The sequence below is a fragment of the Anopheles marshallii genome, chromosome 3, assembly GCF_943734725.1.
Source record: "Anopheles marshallii chromosome 3, idAnoMarsDA_429_01, whole genome shotgun sequence".
In the NCBI taxonomy this organism is placed as follows: Eukaryota; Metazoa; Arthropoda; class Insecta; order Diptera; family Culicidae; genus Anopheles; species Anopheles marshallii.
In genome coordinates, this window is record NC_071327.1 from 4,016,254 (window position 1) to 4,027,760 (window position 11,507).

At 44.3% G+C, this 11,507-nt stretch overlaps 3 protein-coding genes across 3 annotated transcripts; 2 read left to right on the forward strand and 1 right to left on the reverse strand.

Moving 5' to 3' along the window:
* Positions 1-451: 451 nt before the first annotated feature.
* Positions 452-1,784, forward strand: LOC128713778 (stomatin-like protein 2, mitochondrial). The gene is made up of 3 exons (XM_053808645.1): positions 452-526; positions 592-696; positions 771-1,784. The coding sequence occupies exons 1-3, from the start codon at positions 452-454 to the stop codon at positions 1,782-1,784; spliced, it is 1,194 nt and encodes a 397-aa protein (XP_053664620.1).
* Positions 1,785-5,537: 3,753 nt separating this feature from the next.
* Positions 5,538-9,846, reverse strand: LOC128711270 (eukaryotic translation elongation factor 2). Its single transcript, XM_053806138.1, has 5 exons — positions 9,740-9,846; positions 8,288-8,502; positions 6,368-8,202; positions 5,978-6,284; positions 5,538-5,713 (listed from the first exon to the last, which is right to left on the reverse strand). Exons 1-5 carry the CDS (start codon positions 9,740-9,742, stop codon positions 5,539-5,541), a joined length of 2,535 nt encoding a protein of 844 aa, XP_053662113.1. The 5' UTR covers positions 9,743-9,846; the 3' UTR covers position 5,538.
* Positions 9,847-10,550: 704 nt separating this feature from the next.
* On the forward strand, positions 10,551-10,958 carry LOC128715938 (cyclin-dependent kinases regulatory subunit). Its single transcript, XM_053810862.1, has 2 exons — positions 10,551-10,609; positions 10,787-10,958. Exons 1-2 carry the CDS (start codon positions 10,551-10,553, stop codon positions 10,956-10,958), a joined length of 231 nt encoding a protein of 76 aa, XP_053666837.1.
* The last annotated feature ends 549 nt before the right edge of the window (positions 10,959-11,507 follow it).

Consider the following 11,507-nt stretch of genomic DNA (forward strand, 5'->3'; position numbering starts at 1 on the left):
TTTTCGACTGGAGCGAAAATCAACAAGAAGAGTGAGGTTATGAGTTTTTGTTGTGATACCACTTGCCTACTGCTGTCAAAAGCACGGTGTAAAAGGACCTCTGTTCTTGGTGGCCAAAAACCTTTCCCCAAGGAATTCAATCAACTTGGATTACTTTTGAACCAGGCCGATCCAAGCCGACTTCATCCTAGTCGAACCAAATGCAAATTTATGTTTAAAAAGTAATAGATCGCCGTTAGTATAGGTTTGTTCGGTCTAAAATAGATCCCCTTCCAATCCACTTAACCCTTGAGGCATTTCCACAGTTGTACCCGTTGACAGTTGGTGGAGCTTTCAATTGTCATCACTCCGTCATATTATTGCCGACGATTGATAATCAAAATTGAAGAAAAGCCCGATCTCTCCCAATTCCGTAAGCCGCTTAAATCATCCGCGAAAATCGGCCCACAAAATGATACGTTCCAGTGCGTTTATCAGTCGATTGCCCTTACGTGGTATTGCAGCAGCTACCTTTAACAATAGTAGAGTAAGTGTACCGATCTCGTCGACTGTTGAAAGAAAGCATTCTGAAGTCATGTAATCTTGTTCTAGGCGCTGTTGCAATCACCTCCCAGCTCAGCAGCATTGCAAACAACACAGGTTCGCTACCGATCGACACCGATCAACACGGTGATAATGTTTGTGCCACAGCAAGAGGTAAGAACTCACCGTTACGAAAAGCACTTGGCTCTTTTCTTATGTTGAAACCGGTGTTTTATAACTTTTTTAAGGCATGGATCGTTGAGCGGATGGGCAAATTTCATCGCATCCTTGAACCAGGTCTGAACGTACTATTGCCCGTCGTGGACCGCGTAAAATATGTACAAAGTCTAAAGGAAATAGCGATAGACGTACCGAAACAATCGGCCATTACTTCCGACAACGTAACGCTCAGTATCGACGGTGTGCTGTATCTACGCATTCTCGATCCATATCTCGCATCGTACGGTGTGGAAGATCCAGAGTTCGCAATTACTCAGCTCGCCCAGACAACGATGCGATCCGAGCTGGGCAAGATGTCACTGGATAAAGTGTTCCGGGAGCGAGAATCGCTTAACATTAGCATCGTGGAATCGATCAATAAGGCAAGTGAAGCTTGGGGCATCTCTTGTTTGCGATACGAAATCCGTGACATTAAGTTACCGAGCCGAGTGCACGAAGCGATGCAAATGCAGGTCGAAGCGGAACGACGGAAACGGGCTGCCATTCTCGAGTCGGAAGGTGTTCGGGCGGCGGATATTAACGTAGCGGAGGGTAAACGGCAGTCCCGCATTCTAGCATCCGAGGCCCAAAAGCAGGAAGAAATCAATCGGGCAAATGGTGAGGCAGCTGCCATTATGGCATTGGCCGATGCCCGCGCAAAAAGTCTAAAAATTGTTGCTCAATCTCTTTCGAGCGAACATGGTCGAAGTGCGGCTTCGCTTAGCGTGGCCGAGAAGTACGTGGTGGCATTTGAGAAATTGGCCAAGCAAAACAATACCCTCATCGTTCCGTCGACCGCATCCGATGTGACCTCGATGGTGGCGCAAGCAATGCAGATCTATAACAATCTCTCCAATACCTCAGCTATTTCCCGAGCATCCGGTTCTTCGACGGCCGGAGACCAACAGCGTCGGAGTGTGGACGATGCACAGCACGTGCTGGGTACGCTTAATGAAACAAGTTCAAAACTCGATGCCACACTGCCACCACTGGACAGCCATCATCATGGGGACAACAGCATGGGGGGATCTTCAACGAAATAAAACAAAAATCGTTACAACCGTTAAAGCGTATTGCATCATTATTAAAAGTCTTATCGACGCAGTAAAACAACGCAATGGCACACTTGCTTACTTAGTTGGAAGAAAATAGGATAAACTAGGTATCTGTATTCTTTGGGCATATGCTATTACAAATGCAATATTTATAAAGGGCGAGAAAGCGATAGGTCTAAAACCAGTGAAGCACGATGATTGTAAATAAATTGCTTGGTTGCGTAATTAACGCAACCAAATCGGAATAATTGTATTACGAGCTCGAGGGGATACTGCAGCTTGGAAGATATTATTTGCTAAGTAAAGACATTTTGGGATGTTTGAATAAACGTTCAATACTTCCTAAGGTTGAGTTAATCTTCAGCTTTCAACCATGAAATCCATTAACGACATGTTACCACCCTTTCTTCTACCACCGCGATACAATGTTCTCAACACGATGAAACAGATTAAATTAACGGATCAGGCCAGAGTTATTTGTAAAAAAATATTTATTCAAATGTAAATAAACACTGTCATCAGAGTATTGTGACAACACTGTGATATGTGGTGAAATCATTCACCATCTGGTTAATACCTTTTCTGCTCTTCCTTCGAATCTGAAATAAAAAAATTAAACAACTTATCAGATTGAGTGCAAAACCAATAAGGCAATCAAATATTGTTTTATGATTTTATGTTGGAGCATCAACACCAGAGATGAAGATTAAGAATTAAGAGAATTAAATATTAATTTGGTCAGCTTCACATATCGGTCACTGAATGAATGCGTACAGGTCCGTGATATATAATCATCATTTAATAACAAAAAAAAACACATGATACTCAAACTCTGGTGCGTCCCATTCTTGAACAGTACAAGACAAAAAGAATCTTACCTAAAACGGTTGAAAATATTCCTATCTGTTGCTTTACAACCAAGATGAGGGATTTCAGGCCCATATCTAACAGGAGGATCTGAAAAGTAAATCGTTTCAAAAGAACGCAACATTAATGAAACATTGTGCAATAATATCGCTGACGTTTAAATTAAGAATATTTTTAACATGGCTTTTAATTGGGTCTTTAACTTCATTCATTTAATTGTTTTATGAACTTTTTTTATTTTGACGATCAAATGAAAGTGAACAATGTGAGCCTTCACACTCCAGGAATGACTACTATAATTAAATGAATGTGGTTAAAGACCTATTAAAGAAATGAAATATAATTTTGTCAGATATCACCTATCGGTCACTGAATGAATGCGTACAGGTCCGTGATATATAATCATCATTTAATAACAACGAAAAAACACATGATACTCAAACTCTGGTGCGTCCCATTCTTCAACAGTACAAGACAAAAAGAATCTTACCTAAAACGGTTGAAAATATTCCTATCTGTTGCTTTACAACCAAGATGAGGGATATCAGGCCCATGTCTAACAGGAGGATCTGAAAAGTGAAACGTTTCAAAAGAACGCAACATTAATGAAAATATGTGCAATAATATCACTGACGTTTAATTTAAATTATTTTTATCATGGCTTTTAATCGGATCTTTAACTTCATTCATTTAAGTTTTCTTTATGAACTTTTTTTAATCTGATGATCAAATTAAAGTGAACAAAGGAGCGTACCCCTTAATACTCCGGAATGACTACTATAGTTAAATGAATGTGGTTAAAGACCTATTGAAGTCATTAAATATAATTTTGTCAGATATCACCTATCGATCACTGAATGAATGCGTACAGGTCCGTGAATAATCATCACGAAAGAAATTTGGTTATTATGAAATTCGACCAGTTTAAAGAAAAACTTACCTTAAAGAATGAAGAAATAAATGAACCAATTCCAAAAAGCGATTTCTTTTCCTGAAAATATACCCAGAACAAAAATAAATTAGATATGCTTGATATGGAAATGCAAAATTCAGACTTATACAGTCGTGAGTGCTTTATAGCAATCAGTCCTGTTGAGCTTGACAAATGTTGTTACAATCATCGATTCATTTAAAAATTGTATCATCATTTTCATTTGAAGACTTAATTACTACTACTGTGTTGTTGTGGATGCTTACCATATTTGAAATGAAATTTGGCGACAGTTTCACTATTTATTCGTGTTGATACGAAGTCTCATTTCTTTTCAAACAGATCTGTAAATGGAACAATAGAACATAAAATTAGAGATTTACTGATCACGATCATTAAATGCAAGAGAAATTGATTTTAAATATTTTGTTCGTTACTATCAGTCCTGTTGAGCTTGATAAGTGTTGTTACAATCATCTAGTCATTTACAATTGTATCATCATTTTAATTTGAAGTCTTTTTGTACTATTTCACTGCTCCAGATGCTTACCATATATTCAATGCATTATGGCGACAGTTTAGATGTTTGCTCGTGGTGATAGGAAGTTTGATTTTTTTTTCAAGCAGTCCTGTAACCGGAAATATAAAAAAACAAAATTAGATTTACTGATTTCGACCATTAAATGCAAGAGAATTTTTTTTATGTTACTGTCAGTCCTGTTGAGCTTGACATAATGTTGTTACAATCATCTAATCATATACTTTTTATCATCATTAAAATTGTGAACTAGTATTAAGTTTATAATAATTAATAATTACCTTATGGTCCTTTAACAAGCTGCGTTTTTAGTCTTCGCATCAACGGAAAGATTCCTGCAAAATGAACTAAATTCATCAATTAATATTGTTTGCAGAAATGTAATAAACATTTTGTGTTCCACGTACACCCGGTACAGGCATTTATCTGGTACAATACAACATATGCCCACACCAAAGAAAATTTACCATGAGTGTGCTAAAAGTAATTGAAAATATTATGCGGAATCCAATCTATTAATTAAAAACTTACCAATCAGTGTTGTCTGCGATTCTTCCGTTAATGCATTTTCTTAGTTGAGATTGCGTCTTGTTTGATGATGATAACTCCAAAATACCAGAGGATCCTGCTATCCAGTTGCTATCTGTTAACGAAATGAATCCATCCATCTTCCCAACCACAAAAAACCACCGATATCCAATATTTCTCTCTTTAAACAATATCCACCACATCCACAAGCAGACGTAGTAGTGGAAAAAGAAGGACACATTTCAGTGTTGTTCTCTTCCGATTTTGTTCATTATTGATAGAAAACGAAAATATGAAAAAGAGCATAAAACTGGGGTATAAACACAACACAAACAAACCACAACAATTTCCTAGTTGTGTTGTGTGTATGTGTTCGCCCGTATTATTCCTTGACGACAATCGTAATATAAATTAGGTAAAAAAGCAAGCAATTGTTTTATGCGACGTTAGTCCCGCCGTCCGTAACACAGCGGCGTCGAATTCTTCTCTATTTGCTGTTTATAATGTGTTTCCAACTTAGCCATCATCTCCAGAAGAAGAAATCTACTGTAACCGCATTATTTTCTCCTATATCGTCATCCTTATTATTGTTAAATCAACACAGTTTCGTCGCCGGATGGAGGATGTGTCAGCGTTCCTCAAATGTAGGTGTGTAATCTCTTCCGTCTAATAAAAAAAAGAATCCAATCATCATGCCCGGCCCGTACTGAGCGCGTGATTTGCATTTTGTGTAAATAAATTTATGCCGCTGCTGTTGTTGCGTTGTTGAGTGCTGCTGCTGTTTTGCTGCACAGTTGTGGTATCGATTTTATAATGTACTTGGTAAATAATATATGTGTGGGGTGTTGTTGCTGCTGCTGCCGCCTCTTTTGAAGCGTTTACAGTTTGTCCAAGTACTGCGCTAGATCTGGTAGACCTTCCTTCAGACCCTTACGCTTACGGATATCCTGGACGATCTGGAAAGGTTTGGTGGAGGCATCGGTTGGGTCACCCGGGAAGATCTGCCAGTGATCGAACACGCACTGCGGGAATGCCTGTCCACCGGTGTTGGATCTGGAAAAACAGAAACGAAGCCGAAAATTGGTAACATTTCAAAAACGTGCGTAAAATGTTGGGAGCGGGGTCTCTGTATTGCACGACAGGTATTGCAGTTCCAGTGTGATCAGATACTACAATGTTTAATGGCAACTGAACAGTGTTCATTTTTCTAGCACGATCCACCGTAGATTGCACGTTGGGAGAAAGTCGGCACAATCAAATTAATTGGCGAAGTGGATCATGCGTATATCACCGCATTGTATCTGAAGAAAGTCTTACCTCAAATCGGCGGTGAAACCGAACGACTCGTTGACGGGCAGGTAAGCCTTGACGACGAACATGGGGGTACCGGCAACTTGGGAGTCCTCGAACACGTGACCACGACGTCTGTTCAGCACACCGTAGATACCACCGACGGCAGTTTCCGGACACTGGATCTCGCACAGGTAGACCGGCTCCATGATGCGGGGCGCAGCCGTGATGTACGAAGCATACAGCACACGACGAGCGGTCGGAATGATCTGACCACCTCCACGATGGATGGCGTCAGCGTGTAGTGCCACATCGTAGATGTTGAAACGCACGCCTACCAGGGATGAATAAACCAACAAAACAAATAATTAATTCTTTATCACTCTTCGCAAGTGATAACACTCGACAAATTCTTACCTCGCATGTTCTCCTCAGCAAGGACACCTTCCTTCGATGCCCACTGGAAACCAGCGACCACGGAATCCTTGATTTCGTTCAGATATTGCACACCCTTCGTGCAGTCGACGACGATGTTCGGGCCAGTACCGTCCGGACCGAAGCACCAGATCTTACGGGCCTCCGTCACGTCGTAGTCGTACTTCTCGGCCAGGTAACGGGCACGCTGCTTGAATTCATCACGAGCGTTCACCTCACCATTGTCGATGTCATCGGGCAGACCGTCCGGCATCGGAACGGCCTTCATGAACAGACGGTTGTGCTTGTTCGGCGACTTGGACAGACACATCTGATCCGACTCGTCCGAAACCGTCTCACGGTACGACACGACCGGGTCGGACTTCTTCAGCGGAATGCAAGCGTGATCTTCCTCCAGATCCTTCAGACAGATTTCCAGATGCAACTCACCGGCGCCGGCAATAATGTGCTCACCCGACTCCTCAATGATACACTGCACCATAGGATCGGATTTGGCCAAACGCTTCAGACCCTCAACCAGCTTGGGCAGATCGGCCGGGTTTTTCGGCTCGACGGCAACACGCACGACCGGCGACACAGAGAACTTCATCACCTTCATGTTGTGCGCGTCCTTGAACGTCGAAATCGTACCGGTCTTCACCAGGAACTGATCGACACCGACCAGACCGCAAATGTTGCCGCACGGCACATCCTCGATGGCCTCGACGTAACGGCCCATCATCAGAATCGTACGCTGAATGGCCTTCTCGTACAGATCCTCCTTCTTGCCCGGGGTAAAGTTCGGGCCCATGATGCGGCACTTCTGGCCAGTGGCGACCTTGCCGGAGAACACACGGCCGAAAGCGTAGAAACGACCCTTATCCGAGGTCGGTACCATCTTCGACACGTACATCATCAGCGGACCCTCTGGGTCACAGGTCTTCACGGCTACGGCAGCTTCATCATCGTGCGGACCCTCGTACAACATCTCCATACGGTACTTCTGGGCGACGACCGGCGACGGCAGATGGATGGCAATCATCTGAAGTAGAGCTTCTCCGGCCGGCAACCAAGTGCGCATCACTACCTTCAGCAGATTCTTACCGTCCTTGTCCTTGTCCTCGTGCTTTAGCGTCACCTTCAGCTTCTCCAGCAGCTTCGGGATCTCGTCGGTCTTGTAGTTCATGATAGCATCGAACACCTTGTAGATCGGGTCGAGAATGTACATCACGAACGAGCGCTTGTTGTCCTCGTCCTTGACCTTGGCCCACTTCTTCGTCTTCGAGTTGAAGAAGTTCTCACCCCACAGACGGTTCATCAGCTTCACTACGTCGATCTTGAACATGGCCGAGTACATCTCGGCGAACTGCTTGAGCGTAAACGCCCAACCGTGCAGTCCCGAACCGAAGCCGACCGAACCACGGGACGGATCAATGCGCACCTCACCCATCGGACCACCGTCATCGTTGTACGTGGCGATGATGACGTTCACGTTCTCCACGATACGCTGGAAGGTCTGGTACAGATCCTCGGGGTCGAGCTGCAGCTCCAGCAGCGCACGGTCCATCTTGTTCATGAACAGTACCGGCTTGATACGCTCGGCAATAGCCTGACGCAGCACCGTCTCGGTCTGGACGCACACACCGGACACGCAGTCCACCACCACCAACGCACCGTCCGTCACACGCAGCGCAGCCGTCACTTCCGACGAGAAATCGACGTGTCCGGGCGAGTCGATCAGATTGATCAAGAAACCCTTGCAGTCCTTGTCGCGCTGATCCGGATTGGTGATGAACACCAGATCCTTCTCATCCAATTCGAAGTACATGGAGATGGCGCTACCGAGGAGAGAAGCCATTGATTTAGACGCAATGTTCCCCGGCGTACGAAAATACATCTTTTTGACAGTGTTGGTATACTTACGTCGACTTGATGGTAATACAGCGTTCCTGCTCATCCTTGCGGGTATCGGTGAAACGAGTTTCACCTGCCTTGGCACCGGCAATAATACCGGCTTTCGACACCAGCGAGTCGGTGAGGGTGGACTTGCCGTGATCGACGTGGGCAATGACGGACATGTTGCGGATATTCCGCTTCTTGTCCATCATGGCACGGATTTCGTCAACGGTAAAGTTAACCTACGCCAAAAAATATAGAGAAAACAAATTACATTTGTTTAGTGAGAAGTACGATTTGTATAAACAAAAGGAGCGTGCACTGCGTCATGTTGGAAAAGCGTTACAACACATTACACGGTGGTGTAGGTCACCGCGCGTAGGTGGGTAAAACAAAGAAAATCAATTCTCAGTCCTCTCACACACAGCCAACCAACCATTCATTCATAATGGACAGCATTGTTCCCTCCCTCCCGGGTAGTGACGCAGCAGTGTGGTCATAAGGACGAAAAGCGCAGCTGAATGCATGTGCTGCACCGTTTAGCGTAACGTTTGCTTGTACACGTCACGTACTCTCCCATACGCCGTCCGCCATCGTCACGCTAATACCTCGCGTTATCTCATGCGATGGAGGTGGAAACCATCTTTGATCGAAGCGAGAACTATTTCACAATCAGCTGTAAACCTGCCGATGATGACCATGCTCCTCTGTGCACTCCCGGGCCCAGCTGTCTCTCACCACCATTAACGAGTCTGTAGGGACTGGTGCAGTTGCAGTTTTTACATTCTCTCCACTCTGCACTGCACGTCATCATGGCAGGCCGGGGAGTAAGTGTATAAAAAATATCACATCATGTAATTTGCGATGTGAGCCACTCGAGAACCTACCATTTTGAGGCGATTATCCTTTGCACGTTGCTATACTTTCTGAACAATGTGAAAGTGATCCTTCCACGCTGCACTTTCCCCTGCACAATAACACAAAAATGGTTCGAAAAATTCACAAAATGTGCTTTCCACACTCCGGCCAAAACTTTGTGCGTTGCCGACCGCTCAACACCGCTCCTTCCGTTGTACGTCTGCACTACGCACGAGGGATATGAATACAGCGCGAGATGAACCCTAGAGGTAGCAGCCGGAGCTAAGGTTCAGGTACTCGTAGTTCCCTCAGCAAAAACGAGCACATAAAAAGGTCTTTCCCCAAAGGAAAACCAACATTCACAACCGGAAAGAGAAAGAGAGGATGCTCTAGCACACATCTACCGAACCATACGGTTGGCTTGCTCTAGCTCAATCATCCGACATCTTGAAACGGCGGTGTCATCGGCCGTAGGTCGGGCACCGAGCCAACGTACAAATGTGGAAAATCTTCCTCACAATTTCCCACGCCAATGGACCACTAACACGCCAAAATCCATCGCTTCCTGGATCCGGTACACGTCCTGATGCGTTTCACGCACAATTGGGACCAACTACTTACCATCTTGCAGGATTTTCTCCGGGATCTTTACACGACACGAAAATCAACAACACGCCGACTGCGTGCACAGAAGTGAAAGAGATCGACGTTGTCAGTTTCCGGATCTACGAAGGTTCTGTTTCCTGCGAAATTGAATGACAGCTCGCACATGGTGTGCCGAACGGTCATCCGCGTTGGCAACGTGAAGTTTTTGTTCTATAAAAAACTGCTAAAATTTTAATCACTTTTAATGAAAACTTGCGAACACTTCTTGAAGGCCAATGGAACTTTTTGAAATTAAAACGGAGCTGTTTTTTGTAGCCTCAACATTTGGCTGAAAAAGAGCAAGAAAGTAATGAAGACGATTACGCAAGAAAGAGACAACAAATCTTGTTCCACGCATTTCGTCGCATTTGAAACGTAATTTTTGAGCGAAACTTACGCTGGTGTTAATGTAATGCGACTAAATCATCAATATTACTAGTTTCTGGGGTCTAAATTAACGAAAAAAGTAGATATCACTACGCGGTGATTTCTGTTTGAATTTCGTAACGGTTCAATCTGTGGATCGGGTATCGTAAATGCGCACCCCACCGTCGACAGTTGCCTTCGAGTTGAAGTCAGTTGACGGATCCTGTTCAAAAAAGGCGCATTCAACCGCCAAACAACGCTACAGGATAATTCCCGAAACATTCCATCAAAGAGTCCTCGAACAAACAAAGAAGCCTACAGCGCTTACCTGGTGTGAAATTCGTGTTTCTTCTACGATTACCGTGTGAAGTGGAAGCGGGCTGCTAGTGGCAAAAGCGTATTTACCAAAAAAGCTACAAACATGAGCGTGAAAGATATTTACTATTCGGATAAATATTACGACGACGACTACGAGTACAGGTAAGGAAGTTGCGGCAAGCTACTTGCTTCAGAGTGATGCGATTGCGCCGTCCTTGAACATGAACTCTGTGCAGCGGCATTAGAAGGTGCTGTACCGGCGTTACTCAAACCGGGCGTCCTTGGGATGGCATAATGCGTACTACAGCTAACGGCTTCTCGTGCTTTCTTTTCTTTCAGACACGTAGTGCTACCTAAGGACATAGCAAAATTGGTTCCAAAAACACACCTAATGTCAGAGCCCGAATGGCGAGCAATCGGTGTCCAGCAATCTCGTGGCTGGGTGCACTACATGATCCACCAGCCCGAACCACACATTCTTCTGTTTCGAAGGCCCATCACGAAAGCGTAAACCGTTGCTCAAGCGATCGTTCTTCAGGACGATATGTCGATGTGTGCAGTGAGTGCGTGTGTTTGCGTGAGTGTGTGCGTATCCTCCGAACAGCCCGGAGGCACCCCTACGCGTCGTGAAGATTCTGGAAATGTTCTACGTAGCGTCGTCTTCCCGGATGTAAAATAAGCTCGTCGCGTACGTACACATCTCAACCCAAGCGTCATTGTTGTGTTTTGTTGTGGTTCGCCCGTGCTGCTATTCTGCCTGTGTAAAATTGCTAAAGCATTTCATTTCCCTCTCCGTCATCAACTTGCTACGGGTGATTTTTAATCCGTGGTTTCGTTATTCGTCATTGAAGAAATTCTACCGGTCCTTTACCGGGTTGTTTGTGTGCGTTGTACATCACACCGGCTGGTGATTAATTAACCGTGCTAATCCATCTCAGGCATGATGGACAAAAGAAGTCAGCAAAATTCACCAACAGCATCAAACAGTAGCAAACGTTCATGTGCGTTAAGGAGCATGTTAAATGAAGGGTAGACATACTTCACGAAGACAGGAAATCGC

Bases quoted from the DNA above. Each gene is read 5' to 3' on its own strand.
- LOC128713778 (XM_053808645.1), top strand. From the start codon at position 452: ATGATACGTTCCAGTGCGTTTATCAGTCGATTGCCCTTACGTGGTATT. The intron at 527-591 runs GTAAGTGTACCG...ATCTTGTTCTAG, and splicing joins CTACCTTTAACAATAGTAGA to GCGCTGTTGCAATCACCTCC. The intron at 697-770 runs GTAAGAACTCAC...AACTTTTTTAAG, and splicing joins TGTTTGTGCCACAGCAAGAG to GCATGGATCGTTGAGCGGAT.
- LOC128711270 (XM_053806138.1), bottom strand. The intron at 8,203-8,287 runs GTAAGTATACCA...TCTCCTCGGTAG, and splicing joins TGTATTACCATCAAGTCGAC to CGCCATCTCCATGTACTTCG. The intron at 6,285-6,367 runs GTAAGAATTTGT...CATCCCTGGTAG, and splicing joins TGCTGAGGAGAACATGCGAG to GCGTGCGTTTCAACATCTAC.
- LOC128715938 (XM_053810862.1), top strand. From the start codon at position 10,551: ATGAGCGTGAAAGATATTTACTATTCGGATAAATATTACGACGACGAC. The intron at 10,610-10,786 runs GTAAGGAAGTTG...CTTTTCTTTCAG, and splicing joins GACGACGACTACGAGTACAG to ACACGTAGTGCTACCTAAGG.